Source organism: Coregonus clupeaformis, chromosome 8 (genome assembly GCF_020615455.1).
Source record: "Coregonus clupeaformis isolate EN_2021a chromosome 8, ASM2061545v1, whole genome shotgun sequence".
Classification (NCBI taxonomy): domain Eukaryota; kingdom Metazoa; phylum Chordata; class Actinopteri; order Salmoniformes; family Salmonidae; genus Coregonus; species Coregonus clupeaformis.
In genome coordinates this window covers 10,147,847-10,174,191 of record NC_059199.1, presented here as the reverse complement: position 1 = coordinate 10,174,191, position 26,345 = coordinate 10,147,847, and the positions used below count along the sequence as shown (strand labels likewise).

General features: G+C 46.8%; 1 protein-coding gene across 5 annotated transcripts in view; it reads left to right on the top strand.

The window, feature by feature from the left end:
- The window catches only part of LOC121571077 (exocyst complex component 6B), a 192,009-nt gene that overhangs the window by 73,765 nt on the left and 91,899 nt on the right, over positions 1-26,345 (top strand). For all 5 annotated transcript variants that reach the window (XM_045221781.1, XM_045221780.1, XM_045221783.1 and 2 more), the window contains exons 11-16: positions 6,525-6,571; positions 10,816-10,936; positions 11,173-11,244; positions 17,635-17,732; positions 18,924-19,029; positions 22,174-22,283. In XM_045221781.1, the coding sequence (XP_045077716.1) occupies positions 6,525-6,571; positions 10,816-10,936; positions 11,173-11,244; positions 17,635-17,732; positions 18,924-19,029; positions 22,174-22,283 (554 nt within the window). The remainder of the gene's footprint in view (positions 1-6,524; positions 6,572-10,815; positions 10,937-11,172; positions 11,245-17,634; positions 17,733-18,923; positions 19,030-22,173; positions 22,284-26,345) is intronic.

Here is a 26,345-nt window from a genome sequence, read left to right as displayed (position 1 = left end):
ATCACCCCTCACCTCACTGCTGTCTGCACTCTAACATGGTAGATATCACCCCTCACCTCACTGCTGTCTACACTCTAACATGGTAGATATCACCCCTCACTGCTGTCTACACTCTAACATGGTAGATATCACCCCTCACTGCTGTCTGCACTCTAACATGGTAGATATCACCCCTCACTGCTGTCTACACTCTAACATGGTAGATATCACCCCTCACCTCACTGCTGTCTACACTCTAACATGGTAGATATCACCCCTCACTGCTGTCTACACTCTAACATGGTAGATATCACCCCTCACTGCTGTCTACACTCTAACATGGTAGATATCACCCCTCACTGCTGTTTACACTCTAACATGGTAGATATCACCCCTCACTGCTGTTTACACTCTAACATGGTAGATATCACCCCTCACTGCTGTCTACACTCTAACATGGTAGATATCACCCCTCACTGCTGTCTACACTCTAACATGGTAGATATCACCCCTCACTGCTGTCTGCACTCTAACATGGTAGATATCACCCCTCACTGCTGTCTACACTCTAACATGGTAGATATCACCCCCCACTGCTGTCTACACTCTAACATGGTAGATATCACCCCTCACTGCTGTCTACACTCTAACATGGTAGATATCACCCCCACCTCACTGCTGTCTACACTCTAACATGGTAGATATCACCCCTCACCTCACTGCTGTCTACACTCTAACATGGAAGATATCACCCCTCACTTCTGTCTACACTCTAACATGGTAGATATCACCCCTCACTGCTGTCTACACTCTAACATGGTAGATATCACCCCTCACTGCTGTCTACACTCTAACATGGTAGATATCACCCCTCACTGCTGTCTACACTCTAACATGGTAGATATCACCCCTCACTGCTGTCTACACTCTAACATGGTAGATATCACCCCTCACTGCTGTCTACACTCTAACATGGTAGATATCACCCCTCACTGCTGTCTACACTCTAACATGGTAGATATCACCCCTCACTGCTGTCTACACTCTAACATGGTAGATATCACCCCTCACTGCTGTCTACACTCTAACATGGTAGATATCACCCCTCACTGCTGTCTACACTCTAACATGGTAGATATCACCCCTCACTGCTGTTTACACTCTAACATGGTAGATATCACCCCTCACTGCTGTCTACACTCTAACATGGTAGATATCACCCCTCACTGCTGTCTACACTCTAACATGGTAGATATCACCCCTCACCTCACTGCTGTCTACACTCTAACATGGTAGATATCACCCCCTCACCTCACTGCTGTCTACACTCTAACATGGTAGATATCACCCCTCACCTCACTGCTGTCTACACTCTAACATGGTAGATATCACCCCTCACCTCACTGCTGTCTACACTCTAACATGGTAGATATCACCCCTCACCTCACTGCTGTCTACACTCTAACATGGTAGATATCACCCCTCACCTCACTGCTGTCTACACTCTAACATGGTAGATATCACCCCTCACCTCACTGCTGTCTACACTCTAACATGGTAGATATCACCCCTCACTGCTGTCTACACTCTAACATGGTAGATATCACCCCTCACTGCTGTCTACACTCTAACATGGTAGATATCACCCCTCACTGCTGTCTACACTCTAACATGGTAGATATCACCCCTCACCTCACTGCTGTCTACACTCTAACATGGTAGATATCACCCCTCACCTCACTGCTGTCTACACTCTAACATGGTAGATATCACCCCTCACTGCTGTCTACACTCTAACATGGTAGATATCACCCCTCACTGCTGTCTACACTCTAACATGGTAGATATCACCCCTCACCTCACTGCTGTCTACACTCTAACATGGTAGATATCACCCCTCACCTCACTGCTGTCTACACTCTAACATGGTAGATATCACCCCTCACTGCTGTCTACACTCTAACATGGTAGATATCACCCCCTCACTGCTGTCTACACTCTAACATGGTAGATATCACCCCTCACTGCTGTCTACACTCTAACATGGTAGATATCACCCCTCACTGCTGTCTACACTCTAACATGGTAGATATCACCCCTCACTGCTGTCTACACTCTAACATGGTAGATATCACCCCTCACTGCTGTCTACACTCTAACATGGTAGATATCACCCCTCACTGCTGTCTACACTCTAACATTGTAGATATCACCCCTCACTGCTGTCTACACTCTAACATGGTAGATATCACCCCTCACTGCTGTCTACACTCTAACATGGTAGATATCACCCCTCACCTCACTGCTGTCTACACTCTAACATGGTAGATATCACCCCTCACTGCTGTCTGCACTCTAACATGGTAGATATCACCCCTCACCTCACTGCTGTCTACACTCTAACATGGTAGATATCACCCCTCACCTCACTGCTGTCTACACTCTAACATGGTAGATATCACCCCCACCTCACTGCTGTCTACACTCTAACATGGTAGATATCACCCCTCACTGCTGTCTACACTCTAACATGGTAGATATCACCCCTCACTGCTGTCTACACTCTAACATGGTAGATATCACCCCTCACTGCTGTCTACACTCTAACATGGTAGATATCACCCCTCACTGCTGTCTACACTCTAACATGGTAGATATCACCCCTCACTGCTGTCTACACTCTAACATGGTAGATATCACCCCTCACTGCTGTCTACACTCTAACATGGTAGATATCACCCCTCACTGCTGTCTGCACTCTAACATGGTAGATATCACCCCTCACTGCTGTCTACACTCTAACATGGTAGATATCACCCCTCACTGCTGTCTGCACTCTAACATGGTAGATATCACCCCTCACTGCTGTCTACACTCTAACATGGTAGATATCACCCCTCACCTCACTGCTGTCTACACTCTAACATGGTAGATATCACCCCTCACTGCTGTCTGTACTCTAACATGGTAGATATCACCCCTCACTGCTGTCTACACTCTAACATGGTAGATATCACCCCCTCACCTCACTGCTGTCTACACTCTAACATGGTAGATATCACCCCTCACCTCACTGCTGTCTACACTCTAACATGGTAGATATCACCCCTCACTGCTGTCTACACTCTAACATGGTAGATATCACCCCTCACTGCTGTCTGCACTCTAACATGGTAGATATCACCCCTCACCTCACTGCTGTCTACACTCTAACATGGTAGATATCACCCCTCACTGCTGTCTACACTCTAACATGGTAGATATCACCCCTCACTGCTGTCTACACTCTAACATGGTAGATATCACCCCTCACTGCTGTCTACACTCTAACATGGTAGATATCACCCCTCACTGCTGTCTACACTCTAACATGGTAGATATCACCCCTCACTGCTGTCTACACTCTAACATGGTAGATATCACCCCTCACTGCTGTCTACACTCTAACATGGTAGATATCACCCCTCACTGCTGTCTACACTCTAACATGGTAGATATCACCCCTCACTGCTGTCTACACTCTAACATGGTAGATATCACCCCTCACTGCTGTCTACACTCTAACATGGTAGATATCACCCCTCACTGCTGTTTACACTCTAACATGGTAGATATCACCCCTCACTGCTGTCTACACTTTAACATGGTAGATATCACCCCTCACTGCTGTCTACACTCTAACATGGTAGATATCACCCCTCACCTCACTGCTGTCTACACTCTAACATGGTAGATATCACCCCTCACCTCACTGCTGTCTACACTCTAACATGGTAGATATCACCCCTCACCTCACTGCTGTCTACACTCTAACATGGTAGATATCACCCCTCACCTCACTGCTGTCTACACTCTAACATGGTAGATATCACCCCTCACCTCACTGCTGTCTACACTCTAACATGGTAGATATCACCCCCTCACCTCACTGCTGTCTACACTCTAACATGGTAGATATCACCCCTCACCTCACTGCTGTCTACACTCTAACATGGTAGATATCACCCCTCACCTCACTGCTGTCTACACTCTAACATGGTAGATATCACCCCTCACCTCACTGCTGTCTACACTCTAACATGGTAGATATCACCCCTCACCTCACTGCTGTCTACACTCTAACATGGTAGATATCACCCCTCACCTCACTGCTGTCTACACTCTAACATGGTAGATATCACCCCTCACTGCTGTCTACACTCTAACATGGTAGATATCACCCCTCACCTCACTGCTGTCTACACTCTAACATGGTAGATATCACCCCTCACCTCACTGCTGTCTACACTCTAACATGGTAGATATCACCCCTCACCTCACTGCTGTCTACACTCTAACATTGTAGATATCACCCCTCACTGCTGTCTACACTCTAACATGGTAGATATCACCCCTCACTGCTGTCTACACTCTAACATGGTAGATATCACCCCCTCACCTCACTGCTGTCTACACTCTAACATGGTAGATATCACCCCTCACCTCACTGCTGTCTACACTCTAACATGGTAGATATCACCCCTCACTGCTGTCTACACTCTAACATGGTAGATATCACCCCCTCACTGCTGTCTACACTCTAACATGGTAGATATCACCCCTCACTGCTGTCTACACTCTAACATGGTAGATATCACCCCTCACTGCTGTCTACACTCTAACATGGTAGATATCACCCCTCACCTCACTGCTGTCTACACTCTAACATGGTAGATATCACCCCTCACTGCTGTCTGCACTCTAACATGGTAGATATCACCCCTCACTGCTGTCTGCACTCTAACATGGTAGATATCACCCCTCACTGCTGTCTGCACTCTAACATGGTAGATATCACCCCTCACTGCTGTCTACACTCTAACATTGTAGATATCACCCCTCACTGCTGTCTACACTCTAACATTGTAGATATCACCCCTCACCTCACTGCTGTCTACACTCTAACATGGTAGATATCACCCCTCACTGCTGTCTGCACTCTAACATGGTAGATATCACCCCTCACCTCACTGCTGTCTGCACTCTAACATGGTAGATATCACCCCTCACCTCACTGCTGTCTACACTCTAACATGGTAGATATCACCCCCACCTCACTGCTGTCTACACTCTAACATGGTAGATATCACCCCTCACCTCACTGCTGTCTACACTCTAACATGGTAGATATCACCCCTCACCTCACTGCTGTCTACACTCTAACATGGTAGATATCACCCCTCACCTCACTGCTGTCTACACTCTAACATGGTAGATATCACCCCTCACCTCGTACTGCAACCCCACTCTAACATGGTAGATATCACCCCTCACTGCTGTCTACACTCTAACATGGTAGATATCACCCCTCACTGCTGTCTGCACTCTAACATGGTAGATATCACCCCCTCACTGCTGTCTACACTCTAACATGGTAGATATCACCCCTCACTGCTGTCTACACTCTAACATGGTAGATATCACCCCTCACCTCACTGCTGTCTACACTCTAACATGGTAGATATCACCCCTCACCTCACTGCTGTCTACACTCTAACATGGTAGATATCACCCTTCACCTCACTGCTGTCTACACTCTAACATGGTAGATATCACCCCCTCACTGCTGTCTGCACTCTAACATGGTAGATATCACCCCTCACTGCTGTCTACACTCTAACATGGTAGATATCACCCCTCACCTCACTGCTGTCTACACTCTAACATGGTAGATATCACCCTTCACCTCACTGCTGTCTACACTCTAACATGGTAGATATCACCCCTCACTGCTGTCTACACTCTAACATGGTAGATATCACCCCTCACTGCTGTCTGCACTCTAACATGGTAGATATCACCCCTCACTGCTGTCTACACTCTAACATGGTAGATATCACCCCTCACTGCTGTCTACACTCTAACATGGTAGATATCACCCCTCACTGCTGTCTACACTCTAACATGGTAGATATCACCCCTCACTGCTGTCTACACTCTAACATGGTAGATATCACCCTTCACCTCACTGCTGTCCACAATGTAACAGTACCTAGAAAGACACATTTCCCTCCCCACCACACCCTCACGACCCCACCCTCCCCACCACACCCTCACCACACCCTCACCACCACACCCTCACCACCACACCACACCCTCACTACCCCACCCTCCCCACCACACCCTCACCACACCCTCACCACCACACCCTCACCACCACACCACACCCTCACGACCACACCCTCACGACCCCACCGCACCCTCACGACCCCACCGCACCCTCACCACCACACCACACCCTCACGACCACACCCTCACCACCACACCACACCCTCACGACCACACCCTCACGACCACACCCTCACGACCACACCGCACCCTCACGACCCCACCGCACCCTCACGACCCCACCGCACCCTCACGACCCCACCGCACCCTCACTACCCTCACCACACCCTCACCACCACACCCTCACCAACTTTGAAAATGAATTTTTAAATGAAGATATATTTTTTAAGAGGTCTGTAGTTGTTTGAATGAAACATTCTCCTGCTTCCTCCTCCTAGCACCAATCCTTGGAGGGATACAGGAGGTACTTCAATCAAATAGTAGGGTAAGTTCTCCACTCCATCTACTCCACTCCATCTACTCCTCCATCCATCCCTCCATCCATCCCTCCATCCATCCCTCCATCCATCCCTCCATCCATCCCTCCATCCATCCCTCCATCCCTCCCTCCCTCCATCCCTCCATCCCTCCCTCCCTCCATCCATCCATCCCTCCCTCCATCCCTCCATCCCTCCCTCCCTCCATCCCTCCCTCCCTCCCTCCCTCCATCCCTCCATCCATCCATCCATCCATCCCTCCATCCCCCTCCATTACTTGGCCAGGATGGATAATATGATCTATTCAGTGACTCTTCATTTACCTTCTTCCTTCTGTTCATGCATTTCTTCCCTCCAACCTTCCATCCCCTCGTCCTCCCATTCTGACTACACTCTCTCCTTTTCTCTCTCTTGGTCTTTCTTTCTTTTCACCAAACCTCTCCTCTTCCCGTGCCTTTCTCTGGACTTGCTGGCCGAAGACACACCCACACACCCACACACCCACACACACACCCACACACCCACACACCCACCCACACCCACCCACACACACACCAACACACACAGTCTTGAAGACATTTGAATCAGGATTGATGGTGTGCGGGATGTGAGGTGGCATATTCCCGTTAAGATGAGACGTGGGAAGCATAAAGGACTGTAGTTACACACATTGCTGCTTAGTCTAGGCTGTATATTATTATTATTTAAATTGGTACAAAAGCCACAAACAATCTAATTTAAATCCCTGTTAAGAATAAAACACTGTTAGGCCTAGTTGTTTTTTCCTTGTGGGCCATCGCAGAGCTCCCAGCCTACCTCATTGAACATGCCATCGGAGGAGATGATGACCCATTGGTGGAGAGGGAATGAGGGTCTGTCCACTCATGGCCAACGTCGACCCCAAAATATCTGTGGAACAAGCGCTCTTGTCTGAACGCGTGTTCAGTACAGCCGGCAATATTGTCACTCCACTCCAAAGTGTTGCTAAACCAGAACAGGTGAACATGTTGGTGTTCCTGGTCAGAACCCTTTAGGTGGGCCTAACATATGGTCAATACATCTAGACCTAATGGTTCCCAATGGCATTACAAAAATAAAAAAAAATGAATGTATCTTCTGAATAGTGCATCTTATTCAGAAGATAGCCTATAGGATAGTGTCGTGGAAATTCTACACATGGGACACTCGAAGTAAATCTTAAATGAATCGTTCTTTATTAACAGTTAACTGGAGAGGTTTCAACAAACTCGATGCACCTTTAGGACACGTCTGTCTCCCGTTAGATCTCTTATATACTGCTTACACAGACAAGTTACATAGGGTTGGTTCCTGTATGTGTCTTCCACCGTCTCCTATCTTAACTTATAGAACATATTCTGGGCGTTCTGCCAGATGGTCCTAAGGAGGGGGGGTCATGTCCCCCCCGATATCTTTACCAGGGCAGGAACCAAGGATTATTTATGACACGAAAGACAAGATGAACATTTTCAAGGCTGTCTCTTCGCATGATACAACTTTCCATCACATTCCCTCCTCTTATCACTCAATCTGTGATAATTATCATTACATTTTAATGTAACCATTTAGATTTGAGCTTCTATCAAAAGGAGGTTCTATCAAAATACATTATAACAAATCAAAGGTTATACTTCTATTAACGGGAGTTACTCTAATTTCATACGTAATCATCATAATATCGCTCAAATCTACAATCAAAGTAGTAAGTAGAATCAATGCATAAAACCACTTTCAAACCCTTCATTCTGGGTTGTACTTGTAAAACCACTGCAGTAGAATGTTTTAACTTAAGACCTTCGCTTCATACAGTCACACATATGCTTCGTTACACAATTTAATTTTATTGATTCTGGCAATGAGATTTCAGCTATAGCTTTTGTCACGCGTGGCATGTTAACGACAGATTGCGGCCGGCTGCGACAGAGCCTGGATTCGAACCAGGATCTCTAGTGGCACAGTTAGCACTGCGATGCAGTGCCTTAGACCACTGCGCCACTCAGGAGTACAACAACACTGCCTGTTAAATCAAAATAACACATAGAATTAGAATTACAACCCTTGATGACTCCATTTTAACTTTATTGTATCCCATAAGGTAATTCAAGGAATAGACTAGAGTCCTTCATTTAGGGGCAGCACTCTTTTTCTGTTCTTCTCGTGGTCCGAATCCCACACAGGACTATTGCTAAATTATAAACTTCTTCCTAACTATTAGTGTTTACATAGCCCATTTAAATCTCACCCAATGTCTCTAGTCTATCTAGTAAGGGTGATCAGGCCTCACCAGAAAGTCAGGTCAGAGGTCATTCCACCCCATTTAAGTGAGTGTTTCTTTTGACTTTTCTTTCCCTGTACCTCAGACTCATTATTTAAAGATATTTCAGACATTGGGGTTTTCAGTACATTTTCGTATATATCAAGAGAATTTACAGGTGTGCAACCAAAACTCAGACAATAAACTTCAGACAATTTTAATTTGTGTGCCCTTTTAAGGTGCATCCTTTCCTCATACAGAATCATTGGTAAACGTTTTTTTTATTATTTTTTTTACTTGGTAGCGGACATTCCATCATGTACTTAGTTTGCACATCTTAATCAGTCCTAAAAAGTCTTACTCTTTAATTGAGTTTACTGCATCTTGGGCAGGAAGTCTTGATAAAATCATGCATATACAGAATTATACTTAAGACACACCAGATGATACGGTGTCCCGTTATGCTGAATAGGAACCTTCTACAGTAAACAATCCCAGAGCCCCTCTCTTGTAGTCTTTTATCATTTTGACCTGTTGACCTTTGACATATGTTCCTGTGACATCAACTAGTCAAAATATGAAACCTGTTTAACGAATCTGCTAGGACCTTCAAAATGTTGGTTCTGGCTTATCAACTCAATATTCGGTACTAAAAACATTTACTTGGATCTACTTCAATTCTGGACACAGTTCCACATAATGGAAACATTATTGTTGTTTTAGTTGACATTACCTTCTTGCTTAAATCACTGGTGATACCCAAACTATAGAATTGAGAAATATTAATTGGAAATGGTCAAAAAACGTCTCTTGTTCAATTATTCATACCTCTGTCCCAGATTTCCCACTGTGTCCCTTTACAGCCTGTTTGAGTTCAGTGAGTACTACTTATTTTCCACAGTAAGCTTATCTCTAACCCAAACGCCAGCTGTCAGCCTCTAATTTAATATCAGTCCCAAGGCTCAATCCCTCTGTTCGTCATGTGACCTTGTATTGAAATAGTTACTTCTTCAAATTACTAAGATATTGCATTATTAGAGCGCTATCTGAATGCCACTAATATTACCATTCACTTTGTTACTTTCACTAGTCTCCATATCTGTTTCCTTCAACTAGGACTCTCAAGACCTTCCCAATCACTACTGATAATACACACGGATCACCCTCAGACAATGTTCTGCTTTTACCCCTATTGTAAGGTTTAAAAACAAAACAAACAACTTTCTCCATATTGGAAGATATTGTTTTAATTTTAGTCCACCATAATTTTAGTTATCTATATATTTATTTCCAATTTCTGTTGGATATTCACTTTCTGCTTCACACTTATTAAATGTTTATTATTTTAAGATTAGCATGTAATGCGCCAAATTTATAAAATACATTGGCCAAGTCAGAAGGAAAGAGAAACTTTCAGGGATCAACATGTCTGAAAACTGGGCTGTCGATCAGTCCCCTATAGATGCTCTGTCCATAATAAAGCTCTACCCAGCAAGTTCAACTCTAGTAATCCATTATACAGTCAGACACAGTCATCTCTCTCCCTCTTTCCCTCCCCCCTCTCTCCCCCCTCCCTCCCCCCCTCTCCCCCCTCTCTCCCCCCTCCCTCCCCCCTCCCCTCTCTCCCCCTCCCCTCTCCCCCCTCCCCTCTCCCCCCTCTCTCCCTCTTTCCCTCCCCCCTCTCTCTCCCCCCTCTCTCTCCCCCTCTCTCTCCCCCTCTCTCTCCCCCTCTCCCTCTTTCTCCCCCTTCTCTCACTCTTTCTCCCCCCTCTCTCACTCTTTCTCCCCCTCTCTCTCTCTTTCTCCCCCCTCTCACTTTATCCCCCCTCTCTCACTCTTTCTCCCCCCCTCTCTCACTCTTTCTCCCCCCCTCTCTCACTCTTTCTCCCCCTCTCTCTCTCTTTCTCCCCCCTCTCACTTTCTCCCCCCGTCTCTCACTCTTTCTCCCCCCTCTCTCACTCTTTCTCTCACTCTCTCCAGGTTCTTCGTGATAGAGGACCATATTCTCCACACTACCCAGGGATTGGTGAACAGGGCCTATGTCGAAGAGCTGTGGGAGCTAGCACTGTCCAAGACCATCGCTGCCCTGCGCACACACTCAGTAAGACACACACACACACACACACACACACACACACACACACACACACACACACACACACACACTAAAGCCTAGTTTATACCCTTCGTACGTACATTTTGCATAGCGTTCTTGTGTTAGCCTTAACCCCACTCTCTCTCTCTGTCACTCTCTCTGTCACTCTCTCTGTCACTCTCTCTGTCACTCTCTCTGTCACTCTCTCTCGCTCTCTCTCTCGCTCTCGTCGCGCTCTCTAGTCGTACTGCGCTGACCCAGACCTGGTGTTGGATCTGAAGAATCTCATTGTGCTGTTAGCAGACACACTGCAGGTTAGTGTTTTTATTTTATATTTTTTGTGTATTAGGACTGTGTATTTAACCCTTTCACATATTTGTGGTCATTGTTGAGTGGACCCTGCAGCGTTCCATCGTGATGGGAACAGTAGCAACAGAACGTACAGTACTGCATACAGTCAGACAGTACTGCATTCAGTCAGACAGTACTGCATACAGTCAGACAGTACTGCATACAGTCAGACAGTACTGCATTCAGTCAGACAGTACTGCATACAGTCAGACAGTACTGCATTCAGTCAGACAGTACTGCATTCAGTCAGACAGTACTGCATTCAGTCAGACAGTACTGCATTCAGTCAGACAGTACTGCATTCAGTCAGACAGTACTGCATTCAGTCAGACAGTACTGCATTCAGTCAGACAGTACTGCATACAGTCAGACAGTACTGCATACAGTCAGACAGTACTGCATTCAGTCAGACAGTACTGCATACAGTCAGACAGTACTGCATACAGTCAGACAGTACTGCATACAGTCAGACAGTACTGCATTCAGTCAGACAGTACTGCATACAGTCAGACAGTACTGCATACAGTCAGACAGTACTGCATACAGTCAGACAGTACTGCATAAAGTCAGACAGTACTGCATACAGTCAGACAGTACTGCATACAGTCAGACAGTACTGCATTCAGTCAGACAGTACTGCATTCAGTCAGACAGTACTGCATTCAGTCAGACAGTACTGCATTCAGTCAGACAGTACTGCATACAGTCAGACAGTACTGCATTCAGTCAGACAGTACTGCATACAGTCAGACAGTACTGCATACAGTCAGACAGTACTGCATTCAGCGCATTCAGACCCTTTTTACACATTTTGTTACATTACCGTCTTATTCTAAAATTGATTAAATTGTCCCCCCCTCATCAATCTACACACAATACCCAATAATGACAAAGCAAAAACAGGTTTTTAGACATTTTTGCAAATGTATGGAAAAGATGTTCGATCGGGTTCAAGTCCGGGCTCTGGCAGGGCCACTCAAGGACATTCAGAGACTTGTCCCGAAGCCCCTCCTGCGTTGTCTTGGCTGTGTGCTTAGGGTCATTGTCCTGTTGGAAGGTGAACCTTCGCCCCAGTCTGAGGTCCTGAGCACTCTGGAGCAGGTTTTCATCAAGGAGCTCTCTGTACTTTGCTCCGTTCATCTTTCCCTCGATCCTGACTAGTCTCCCAGTCCCTGCCGCTGATGCTGCCACCACCATGCTTCACCATAAGGATGGTGCCAGCTTTCCTCCAGACGTGAAGCTTGGCATTCAGGCCAAAGAGTTCAATCTTGGTTTCATCAGACCAGAGAATCTTGTTTGTCATGGTCTGAGAGTCTTTAGGAGCCTTTTGTCAAACTCCAAGCAGGCTGTTATGTGCTTTTACTGAGGAGTGGCTTCCGTCTGGCCACTCTACCATAAAGGCCTGATTGGTGGAGTGCTGCAGAGATGATTGTCCTTCTGGAAGGTTCTCCCATCTTCACAGAGGAACTCTGGAGCTCTCTGACTGACCATCGGGTTCTTGGTCACCTCCCTGATTGCTCAGTTTGGCCGGACGGCCAGCTCTAGGAAGAGTCTTGGTGATTCCAAACTTCTTCCATTTAAGAATGATGGAGGCCACTGTGTTCTTGGGGCCTTGAATGCTGCAGACATTTTTTGGTACCCTTCCCCAGATCTGTGCCTCAACACAATCCTGTCTCGGAGCTCTACGGACAATTCCTTCAACCTCATGGCTTGGTTTTTGCTCTGACATGCACTGTCAACTGTGGGACCTTATATAGACAGGTGTGTGCATTTCCAAATCATGTCCAATCAATTGAATTGACCACAGGTGGACTCCAATCAAGTTGGAGAAACATCTCAAGGATGATCAATGGAAACAGGATGCACCTGAGCTCAATTTCGAGTCTTCAGCAAAGGGTCTGAATACTTATGTAAATAAGGTATTTCTGTTTTTTATTTTAAATAAATGTGCAAACATTTCTAAAAACCAGTTTTCGCCTTTGTCATTTTGGAGTATTGTGTGTAGATTGAGAAAAAAATTGAAATAATTTAGAGTAAGGCTATAACGTAACAAAATGTGGAAAAAGGGAAGAGGCCTGAATACTGTATGATGCAACAAAAAAACGTCTAACCAGCGTTGTCTGAAAAATGCATCTAAACAATGTTTGTGTACTGATGGGAAATAAAGGTCTTCACAACTTTATTCCTCAATTTCACCTTTTATTCTAAAATATAAATGCGAACTTCATCATTCATCATCACATGGAACACATCCACAAGGGAGAAATGTAATATTGTTAAGAAAAGAGATGCTAAGCTAACAGCAGCTTAATGCTTTATGATGGCAGCCATGTTTGTTTATGTTTGACAAGCGAAAACTCCCTAATCCTAGAATGCCATTCACTATCAGATGCAAATAAACAAAGTCAAAGTTGGCTGCTGGCCATTTTTCACCATCACCTTACAGATCATCACCTCAAATACAAGCCTACTGCCTAGCCGAACCATAGTGCAAAAGCCAGATTTGGATGAAACCATTTTTGGGGGGGGGTTGTGGGGAGGTTCATTTAATTTCTGGGGGATTTCAAGTCCATGGGGAAAGGTATCATAATCAAATTTTATTTGTCACATGGACCGAATTCAACAGGTGTAGACCTTACCGTGAAATGCTTACTTACAAGATCTTAACCCACAATGCAGTTTTAAGAAAATTGAGTTAAGAAAATATTTACTAAATAAACTAAAGTTTTTAAAAAGGTAACACAATAAAATAACAATAACGAGGCTATATACAGGGGGTACCGGTACCCTCTGTAGCGCCTTGCGGTCGGAGGCCGAGCAGTTGCAATACCAGGTGGTGATGCAACCGGTCAGGATGCTCTCGATGCTGCAGCTGTAGAACCTTTTGAGGATCTGGGGACCCATGCCAAATCTATTCAGTCTCCTGAGGGGGAAAAAGCGTTGTTGTTGTGCCCTCTTCACAACTTTCTTGGTGTGTTTGGACCATAATTGTTTGTTGGTGATGTGGACACCGAGGAACTTGAAGCTCTCGACCCGTCGATGTGAATGGGGGCGTGTTCGGCCCTCCTTTTCCTGTAGTCCTCGATCAGCTCCTTTGTCTTGCTCACATTGAGGGAGAGGTTGTTGTCCTGGCACCACACTGCCAGCGTTCAACACCACAGTGCCCTCAAAGCTCATCACTAAGCTAAGGACCCTGGGACTAAACACCTCCCTCTGCAACTGGATCCTGGACTTCCTGACGGGCCGCCCCCAGGTGGTAAGGGTAGGTAACAACACATCTGCCACGCTGATCCTCAACACGGGGGCCCCTCAGGGGTGTGTGCTCAGTCCCCTCCTGTACTCCCTGTTCTGTAGTGGAACAGGTTGAGAGCTTCAAGGTCCTTGGTGTCCACATCACCAACAAACTATTATGGTCCAAACACATCAAGACAGTCGTGAAGAGGCCACAACAAAGCCTATTCCCTCTCAGGAGACTGAAAAGATTTGGCATGGGTCCTCAGATCCTCAAAAAGTTATACAGCTGCACCATCGAGAGCATCCTGACTGGTTGCATCACTGCTTGGTATGGCAACTGCTCAGCCCCCGACTGCAAGGCACTACAGAGGGTAGTGCGTATGGCCCAGTACATCACTGGGGCCAAGCTTCCTGCCATCCAGGACCTCTATACCAGGCGGTGTCAGAGGAAGGCCCTCAAAATTGTCAAAGACTCCAGCCACCCTAGTCATAGACTGTTCTCTCTGCTACTGCACGACAAGCGGTACTGGAGCGCCAAGTCTAGGTCCAAAAGGCTTCTCAACAGCTTCTACCCCCAAGCCATAAGACTCCTGAACAGCTAATCATGGCTACCCGGACTATTTGCATTGCCCCCCCACCCCCAACCCCATCCCCCTCTTTTACGCTGCTGCTACTCTGTTTATTATCTATGCATAGTCACTTTAACTCTACCCACATGTACATATTACCTTGACTAACCTGTACCCCCGCACACTGACTCTGTACCGGTACCCCCTGTATATAGCCTCCCTACTGTTATTTTATTTTACTGCTGCTCTTTAGTTATTTGCTTAATTTTTTTTACATAACACTTTTTTATTTGACTTTTTTCTTAAAACTGAATTGTTGGTTAAGGGCTTGTAAGTAAGCATTTCACGGTAATGTCTACACCTGTTGTGTTCGGCGCATGTGGCAAATACAATTTGATTTGATTTATCAATAAATAGGGGGCAAGCTCAGGAGAAGTTTATAAGCTAAATAAAAATAAACCCCCCTGGAAAGGCAACCCTGAGTAACGGTAGTTAGTTTAAGTCAGTCGAGTGAACTAAAACATTTAAGTCATTTAGCAAGACACTCTTATCCAGAGCGACTTACAGTTAGTGCATACATTATTATTTGAATTTTTTTCATACTGACCCCCCGTGGGAATCGAACCTACAACTCTGGCGTTGCAAACTAACCCTTCACCTCGTTTTGTTTTAACATCTTTTGGTCTGACAGACGTTTTATATGACAACCAGAATGCATTGTATGATGTCAACAAACATGGCGCCACACATAGCTGGCATTTCTTTGCTTAGCATCATAATCAGCGCAGCCTTCCAAAAGGTATTTTACTCACATCACAATCTAGGCTCGATTCTAGAATCTAGAATCGGAACGCATCCGATGTAAGAACATCATGTAAGCGGTGCTGTAAGTTAGACTAAATATTAGCACTTCATGGTTAATAACAAATCTGGATAATAACACAAAACAAATCATAAGGCTAGAGAAATGTATCGACAGATATTACGAAAACAAGCAACACTCAAAACATGACGGAGGGTAAACGAGGAGACTCAATCTCCAAGAGAAAAGATCGACTGATACAGATTATTTATTGCTTTTCACCACTGGGACTGGTAAGTGTGGAGAGCGATCTGTTAAAGTCGATAAATGACAAACTGGGCATACTTGAATTAGTAATTAAGGATATAAAAGAGTTGAAGGCTAGTCTTGAAATGAGTGACGAAAAAGCTGCGATAATGGAGAAGGATACAAAAAAGCTAAAAGGGGGACAGTCACTAAGATCGAAACGGACGTTAGGGAACTTAAAAAGGAGAACATCTTTCTGAGAAACAGGAGAGTGATAGAGTGCTGCATCAGATGACCTGGCCTCCACAATCCCCCGACTTCAACCCAATTTGAGATGGTTTGGGATGAGTCGGACCGCAGATTGAAGGAAAAACAGCCAACAACTCCATATGTGGGAACTCCTTCAAGACTGTTGGAAAAGCATTCCAGGTGAAGCTGGTTGAGAGAATGCCAAGAGTGTGCAAAGCTGTCATCAAGGCAAAGGGTGGCTATTTGAAGATTCTCAAATATAAAATATACTTTGATTTGTTTAACACTTTTTTGTTTATCATGATTCCATATGTGTTATTTCATAGTTTTGACGTCTTCACTATTATTCTACAATGTAGAAATAAAGAAAAACCCTTGAATGAGTAGGTGTGTCCAAACATTGGACTGGTAGTGTATATATTTGCAAAATAATAAATGGGGGATTGGAAGTGATGCGAACAATTACATTGATGCATGCTACAATCTATCTGCAATATTAAAGCTGATCTACCGCCCTAAAAAAAAAAATCGGAATGCATGATTTGTCACCAGTACTTGAAAACGTGAATACAACAGTAAGTACATTACATACATATGGTGTGCTACAATAGAAACGACAACGCCATATACAGAAACGATAATGATAACGTGTTTTAATGATAAGGCAGTTTAATAGGAACATTTCCAACGTTATTAAACAACGTTATTAAACAACAATGAAGGCAATGCCAGCCGGAAAATGTGCCAGGAGGAAAATGTGGCAAGAGGAAAACTTTGCAAGTTATTTTCTGACTGGAGATGCGCAAATATCTACATACTTGATCTGGGGAACGACTGGGGAAGTGCTTTGGCTCTCATCGTAGAGAGGAGTTTGTCCGGCTCAGTAAAGCCTCAAACATAAATTGTCCTCAACAGTGAAATGGGCTACTTCTTTCTATGTGAATTAACGAGGAGGCTGAACACACATCAATTCAAACTGTTGTTAGAAAATAAAACTTGTTAGAAAATAATTTGAAATTGACAAGTTCAAACAGATGAGCAGCGAGCGGCGTGTCTTGTTTTGAGGGCAGCGCGAGCGTGAAAAGGTTCATGTCGAACATGTTGTGTGTTTGTCTGGTTTTTTTTTGTGTGCAGAGAGACTGTGTGTTTTTAAATATCTAGTGTGTGTTTTGCACGAGCCTGGATGAGGTTAGAGCGTGACGTTGAGGGAGTTGACCGTCTATCTCCTCCTCTCTGCTCATCCCTTGTTCCAGGGCTACGGGTTCCCGGTGTCTCAGCTGTTTGACATGATGTTGGAGATGAGAGAGCAGTATGGAGAGATACTGCTGAAGAAATGGAACCTCACATTCAGGTAACTGAAAATAAATGGTAGACCGATCTCTGATAGGACAACATCTGGACCACTCAGGTCTTCGTACACCTCCCTTGTCTCCTCAGCAACATTTTGATTGGTGAGAGATGTGACGTCCGTTTTTTTTTTTTTAGAAGTTCTCTCATTCCATTTCCACTCTGTGTGCTTTCTATCACTGACTGGCCTTTTTGACTTTTTAGAAAACCTGAATTTTTTCCCTTCTTTCCTACAACTGTTTCTGTGTGTTTTTGGAATGACTACTGTGTTGGGTAAAGGTCATTGGTGTGTCGTTTGGTTGAGATGTTTTCAGACAGGAGAGGGAACAGCTAACTTCCTCTGCTATAGAGTGGACGAGAGGTGATAATGTCCCTGGCAAGGCAGATGGGGTTTGGGTTAGTCGTACGTGTGTGTGTGCGCGTGCGTGTGTGTGTGTGTGTGTGTGTGTGTGTGTGTGCTAGCGCGTGCGTGTGTGTGTGTGTGTGTGTGTGTGTGTGCTAGCGCGTGTGTGCTAGCGCGTGCGTGTGTGTGTGTGTGTGCTAGCGCGTGCGTGTGTGTGCTAGCGTGTGTGTGTGTGTGCGTGTGTGTGTGTGAGAGATGATCCCCCGGGTAGTTGAACCATTGTTACTGCAGTTATTTCTCACCATAGGCCAGAGGGACGTTCAATACGCTTTAAAACAACACGGAAAACCCCAAAAATGTCAAACCCCCCCACACACACACACACACACACACATACACACACACACACACACACCACAGAAATGTCGCCTCTTTTGTGGAATAACACACAACTAGGGTTCAAAGCCTCTCTCTGGAACGCTGTTCGGAATGTCGGAACCTCGGAGCTCCGCTCTCAGCATTCTGAAGAGACCGGAGAGGAGCAGACAGACCGCAGGAGAACAACCCCAGCGGTGTGGTGTGGTGTGGTGTGTGTGTGTGTGTGTGTGTGTGTGTGTGTGTGTGTACACTGTGTGTTTGTGTAACCCCAGCGGCCGTAGTTCCAACTGATCCCTGTGAAAGCCTCTCTGGCACACGCCTTGAGTTCAGAAGGACTGGGAATCTCACCGAACCCAGAAAAGCTTGGATGGAGGGATGGGAGATATATATATATGATGAGGAAGATAAATAGTGTGCCCATGCGTTAACCTTCCCTCTCCTCTCATCTCTCTCTCTCTCTCTCTCTCTCTCTAGGCAGGTGTTGGATCAGGATAACTTTAGTCCCATCCCCGTGGCAACAGAGGAGGAACACAGACGGTTCACTTCCCAGTTCCCCTTCCAAGACCCTGAACTGGACAAGGTACTAACTAGGGGTTAGAGTGGAGGGTTCCCCAACTGCGGGTGGTTTTTATTTGGCACCCCAAGTTGTGAGAAGAAAAAATATATATATATATGTAAGTTTTTATTATTTTCATTGTTGGACATAAAAGACTGTAAAAATAGCAGGAAATCAGCTCCAAGTTATTTTAATGTAAGAAGTCTGTTCCCAAGTGTTCTCCCACACATAATAGAGAAACACCTGATTTGTATACAAATGTAAGCAAGGTTTGAAAGTATTATGTTTTAGTCAAACATTATATCTGTTTGGGCTTTGTAAATGATGTTCGGTCCCCACGACCATCCACTCAAGAAAACATTGGTCCCGCAGCTAGATCTAGCTGACGACTCCTGGTGTAGGGATAAGGGTGTATAGACCTTCCAAGACCCCGAACAAAGTACTAACTAAGAGTTTAGAGTGTATAGACCCCTCTAATCAGGGCCTGATTTAGACCTGGGACACCAGGTGGGTGATTCCTCTCTAATCAGGGCCTGATTTAGACCTGGGACACCAGGTGGGTGATTCCCCTCTAATCAGGGACTGATTTAGACCTGGGACACCAGGTGGGTGATTCCTCTCTAATCAGGGCCTGGTTTAGACCTGGGACACCAGGTGGGTGATTCCCCTCTAATCAGGGCCTGATTTAGACCTGGGACACCAGGTGGGTGATTCCCCTCTAATCAGGGCCTGATTTAGACCTGGGACACCAGGTGGGTGATTCCCCTCTAATCAGGGCCTGATCTAGACCTGGGACACCAGGTGGGTGATTCCCCTCTGACCAGGGCCTGATTTAGACCTGGGACACCAGGTGGGTGATTCCTCTCTAATCAGGGCCTGATTTAGACCTGGGACACCAGGTGGGTGATTCCCCTCTGACCAGGGCCTGATCTAGACCTGGGACACCAGGTGGGTGATTCCCCTCTGACCAGGGCCTGATTTAGACCTGGGACACCAGGTGGGTGATTCCTCTCTAATCAGGGCCTGATTTAGACCTGGGACACCAGGTGGGTGATTCCCCTCTAATCAGGGCCTGATTTAGACCTGGGACACCAGGTGGGTGATTCCCCTCTGACCAGGGCCTGATTTAAACCCGTGACACCTGGTGGTGCAATGAATGATCAGGTAGAACAGAAAAGCCAGCAGGCTCCGGACCTCGTAGGGTCAGAGTCCAACACCCCTGGTATAGACCTTCAAGACCCTGAACTGGACAAGGAGTGAATAGTAGTTCGATATACAGTGCATTCGGAAAGTATTCAGACTCCTTCCCCTTTTTCCACATATTTTGTTACGTTACAGCCTTTTTCTGAAATGGGTTAAATTAAATGTTTTCATCAATCTATACACAATACCCCATAATGACAAAGCGAAAACAGGTTTTTAGAAATGTTTGCTAATTTATAAAATAACATTAATACCTTATTTACATAAGTATTCAGACCCTTTGCTATGAGACTCGAAATTGAGCTCCGGTGCATCCTGTTTCCATTGATCACCCTTGAGATGTTTCTACAACTTGATTGGAGTCCACCTGTGGTAAATTCAATTGATTGGACATGATTTGGAAAGGCACACACCTGTCTATGTAAGGTCCCACAGTTGACAGTGCATGTCAGAGCAGAAACCAAGCCATGAGGTCGAAGGAATTGTCCGTAGAGCTCCGAGACAGGATTGTGTCGAGACACCAATCTGGGGAAGGGTACCAAAACATTTCTGCAGCATTGAAGGTCCCCAAGAACACAGGACCTCTGACTTAGGAGAAGGTTCACCTTCCAACAAGACAACGACCCTAAGCACACAGCCAAGACAACGCAGGAGTGGCTTCGGGACAAGTCTCTGAATGTCCTTGAGTGGCCCTGCCAGAGCCCGGACTTGAACCCGATCGAACATCTCTGGAGAGACCTGAAAATAGCTGTGCAGCGACGCTCCCCATCTAACCTGACAGAGCTTGAGAGGATCTGCAGAGAAGAATGGGAGAAACTCTCCAAATACAGGTGTGCCAAGCTCGTAGCTTCATACCCAAGAAGACTCTAGGCTGTAATCGCTGCCAAAGGTGCTTCAACAAAGTACTGAGTAAAGGGTCTGAATACTTGTGGAAATGTGATATTTCCGTTTTAAATTTTTAATACATTTGCAAACATTTCTAAAAACCTGTTTTTGCGTTGTCATTATGGGGTATTGTGTATAGATTGATGAGAAACAAAACAACAACAATTTAATCCATTTTAGAATAAGGCTGGAATGTAACAAAATGTGGAAAAAGTTAAGGGGTTGATATTTTTGTTCATTTTTGTATGGTTATCTGTGAAATACTTCAGTTGTGATTAATGAACCAATGGTAATCATAAAAGTATTCTTACCCATTTAATCAAAGTCTGGATAATGAGTTAATTAGTTGAATCAATTGTATTAGTGCTGGACTGGAACCAAAGCCTGCACACCCTAGGACCAGGAAAGTTGACTTCATTAGAGCTTGTCTAACCTCTGACCTATTTCTCTCTTCTCTGTCTGTCTGTCTGTCTGTCTGTCTCTCTGTGTCTCTCTCTGTGTCTCTCTCTGTGTCTCTCTCTGTGTCTCTCTCTGTGTCTCTCTCTGTGTCTCTCTCTGTGTCTCTCTCTGTGTCTCTCTCTGTCTCTCTCTCTGTCTCTCTCTCTGTCTCTCTCTCTGTCTCTCTGTGTCTCTCTCTGTGTCTCTCTCTGTGTCTCTCTCTGTGTCTCTCTCTGTGTCTCTCTCTGTGTCTCTCTCTGTGTCTCTCTCTGTGTCTCTCTCTGTGTCTCTCTCTGTGTCTCTCTCTGTGTCTCTCTCTGTGTCTCTCTCTGTGTCTCTCTCTGTGTCTCTCTCTGTGTCTCTCTCTGTGTCTCTCTCTGTGTCTCTCTCTGTGTCTCTCTCTGTGTCTCTCTCTGTGTCTCTCTCTGTGTCTCTCTCTGTGTCTCTCTCTGTGTCTCTCTCTGTCTCTCTCTCTGTCTCTCTCTCTGTCTCTCTCTCTGTCTCTCTCTCTGTCTCTCTCTCTGTCTCTCTCTCTGTCTCTCTCTGTGTCTCTCTGTCTCTCTCTCTGTCTCTCTCTCTGTCTCTCTCTCTGTCTCTCTCTCTGTGTCTCTCTCTGTGTCTCTCTCCCTCTCTCCTCTGTAGCTTCCGTTCCCTAAAAAGCTTCCGTTCTCTGAGTTTGTTCCTAAAGTCTACTCTCAGCTCAAAGAGTTCATCTACGCCTGTCTCAAGTACTATGAAGACCTTCACCTCAGGTAAACACACACACACACACGCAATTGGTGTCACTCACTTTTACTTCAAATGCATACTAGAATGCATGAAATGTATTGGATTGTGGCAAGCTTACCTCTCTCCAGGGTTTTAGTTTGACATTGGTTATATTGGGGAGGGGCCTTGGGAGGTTGGGGGCGAGGGGCCTGTTTTCAAATCCCCAGTGTCTGGACCTGCTGCCAGATTTGTGATGTGATCCTTGTCCACTCCCTCTACCCCCCCTCTATCCTCCCCTCCACTCCCTCTATCCTCCCCTCCACTCCCTCTATCCTCCCCTCCCCTCCCTCTATCCTCCCCTCCCCTCCCTCTATCCTCCCCTCCCCTCCCTCTATCCTCCCCTCCACTCCCTCTATCCTCCCCTCCACTCCCTCTATCCTCCCCTCCACTCCCTCTATCCTCCCCTCCACTCCCTCTATCCTCTCCTCCTCCCTCTATCCTCCCCTCCCTCTTCCCCCCTCCCCTCCTCTATCCCCCTCCCCTCCCTCTATCCCCCTCCACTCCCTCTATCCTCCCCTCCACTCCCTCTATCCTCCCCTCCACTCCCTCCATCCTCCCCTCCCTCTATCCCCCTCCACTCCCTCTATCCTCCCCCTCCACTCCCTCTATCCTCTCCTCCACTCCCTCTATCCTCCCCTCCCTCTATCCTCCCCTCCCCTCCCTCTATCCTCCCCTCCCTCTATCCTCCCCTCCACTCCCTCTATCCTCCCCTCCCCTCCCTCTATCCCCCCTCCCCTCCCTCTATCCCCTCCACTCCCTCTATCCTCCCCTCCACTCCCTCTATCCTCCCCTCCACTCCCTCTATCCTCCCCTCCCTCTATCCCCCTCCACTCCCTCTATCCTCCCCTCCACTCCCTCTATCCCCCTCCACTCCCTCTATCCTCCCCTCCCTCCATCCTCCCCTCCCTCTATCCTCCCCTCCACTCCCTCTATCCTCCCCTCCACTCCCTCTATCCCCCTCCACTCCCTCTATCCTCCCCTCCACTCCCTCCATCCTCCACTCCCTCTATCTCCACTCCCTCTATCCTCCCCCTCCTCCCTCTATCCTCCCCTCCACTCCCTCTATCCTCCCCTCCACTCCCTCTATCCTCCCCTCCACTCCCTCTATCCCCCCTCCACTCCCTCTATCTCCACTCCCTCTATCCTCCCCTCCACTCCCTCCATCCTCCACTCCCTCTATCCCCCCTCCACTCCCTCTATCCTCCCCTCCACTCCCTCTATCCCCCCTCCACTTCCTCTATCTCCACTCCCTCTATCCTCCCCTCCCCTCCCTCTATCCTCCCCTCCACTCCCTCTATCCTCCCCTCCACTCCCTCTATCCCCCCTCCACTCCCTCTATCCTCCCCTCCACTCCCTCTATCCCCCCTCCACTCCCTCTATCCTCCCCTCCCTCTATCTCCACTCCCTCTATCCCCCCTCCACTCCCTCTATCCTCCCCCTCCTCTATCCTCCCCCCCCTCTATCTCCACTCCCTCTATCCTCCACCCCCCCCTCCCCTTCTTCTGATACACTCCATCCCCCCATACTTCACTTTCCCTTCAATCGGAACTCTGGCCAAGGACAGGGGTCATTGGGTCACGTACCCTATAAGGAGTATCGATAGCCAGGATTCTGGCTTAACGAATGTGCTTCATGGTGTGGAGGTGCAGAGTTGATTTAATATGACCTGATCTGGTCATGATTTAGGTCTGGTTACCTCTGATATGGAAATGGGGGTCTGGCTAGTTTCCGCCTTCTAATATTTAAGTGTGTGTGCACATCAGGGCAGGAAGGTGTGTCGCCGTCGTTGTAACGGGATAGCTGGCGTAACCGTGGATACGGGGCCAGGCCAAATCACTGAGTCGTTATGGTGATGAGGAGAACAATTACCTGTGTCTGATTGTCAGATAATTCCGGAAGGTCAGCTAGACGATTACAGAGTGGGCGATGACTTCAGAGTTGAGTTTAGTTCAAGGTCTGGTTTGGTCAGGCTACTATTTCATTCCAAACCCTAGCTACAATATTTTGTGGTTTTGTTGTGTGTGTGTGTGTGTGGGGGGGGGGGCTACATTATGTTGTGGTTCTGTTGACAGTTGAGATCCAAATATGCAGTGAATGTTGAAAAGGTTGGAGAAGTTACCAAAGTATCCATTTTCCTTCCCCTCTATAGCTACATGTAATGTCTGGCATTGATCGATAGTAGATATGCGTTCTGAACATCACTTCAGTTATTGAACGAGAATAGAGAATATCTTGCCAGTGATATTTTTGAATGTTTTGTTGTAGTTTTTAACGTAGCATGTTGGACATTAGTGATTATACATTCGATGGTATTATCTATTGTATTGCACTGGTTATATGGAATCTGATAGCGTGTGTGTAATCAGAACGGCTTACTGACGGACAGAAATAAACGGACAGATGGACAGCAGGAATTCTTCTTTCTCCTCCCACTTTCTTTTCTGTCTCTTATCCTAATATTATATTTACATTTACATTTTAGTCATTTAGCAGACGCTCTTATCCAGAGCGACTTACAGTTAGTGAGTGCATACATTATTTTTCATACTGGCCCCCCGTGGGAATCGAACCCACAACCCTGGCGTTGCAAACGCCATGCTCTATCAACTGAGCTACATCCCTGCCGGCCATTCCCTCCCCTACACTGGACGACGCTGGGCCAATTGTGCGCCACCCCATGGGTCTCCCGGTCGCGGCCGGCAACGGCAACGGCAACGATATTCCTTCCTGATTTCCACAGCTCAACTCTGTCTGAATCTCCTTCCTTTGATCGTGGATCTCACACACACAAGACCCCAACTCCTGTACCTTTTGAGAATATAGGCTACTATAGTGGCATCTAGGTAGGGAGCTGGGTGTGTGTGGTGTCTAGGTAGGGAGCTGGGTGTGTGTGGTATCTAGGTAGGGAGCTGGGTGTGTGTGGTATCTAGGTAGGGAGCTGGGTGTGTGTGGTATCTAGGTAGGGAGCTGGGTGTGTGTGGTATCTAGGTAGGGAGCTGGGTGTGTGTGGTGTCTAGGTAGGGAGCTGGGTGTGTGTGGTGTCTAGGCAGGGAGCTGGGTGTGTGTGGTATCTAGGTAGGGAGCTGGGTGTGTGTGGTATCTAGGTAGGGAGCTGGGTGTGTGGTGTCTAGGTAGGGAGCTGGGTGTGTGGTATCTAGGTAGGGAGCTGGGTGTGTGTGTGGTATCTAGGTAGGGGAGCTGGGTGTGTGTGGTATCTAGGTAGGGAGCTGGGTGTGTGTGGTATCTAGGTAGGGAGCTGGGTGTGTGTGGTATCTAGGTAGGGAGCTGGGTGTGTGTGGTGTCTAGGTAGGGAGCTGGGTGTGTGTGGTGTCTAGGTAGGGAGCTGGGTGTGTGTGGTATCTAGGTAGGGAGCTGGGTGTGTGTGGTGTCTAGGTAGGGAGCTGGGTGTGTGTGGTATCTAGGTAGGGAGCTGGGTGTGTGGTGTCTAGGTAGGGAGCTGGGTGTGTGTGGTATCTAGGTAGGGAGCTGGGTGTGTGGTGTCTAGGTAGGGAGCTGGGTGTGTGTGGTATCTAGGTAGGGAGCTGGGTGTGTGTGGTGTCTAGGTAGGGAGCTGGGTGTGTGTGGTGTCTAGGTAGGGAGCTGGGTGTGTGTGGTATCTAGGTAGGGAGCTGGGTGTGTGTGGTATCTAGGTAGGGAGCTGGGTGTGTGGTGGTATCTAGGTAGGGAGCTGGGTGTGTGTGGTATCTAGGTAGGGAGCTGGGTGTGTGTGGTATCTAGGTAGGGAGCTGGGTGTGTGTGGTATCTAGGTAGGGAGCTGGGTGTGTGTGGTATCTAGGTAGGGAGCTGGGTGTGTGTGGTATCTAGGTAGGGAGCTGGGTGTGTGTGGTATCTAGGTAGGGAGCTGGGTGTGTGTGGTATCTAGGTAGGGAGCTGGGTGTGTGTGGTATCTAGGTAGGGAGCTGGGTGTGTGTGGTATCTAGGTAGGGAGCTGGGTGTGTGTGGTATCTAGGTAGGGAGCTGGGTGTGTGTGGTATCTAGGTAGGGAGCTGGGTGTGTGTGGTATCTAGGTAGGGAGCTGGGTGTGT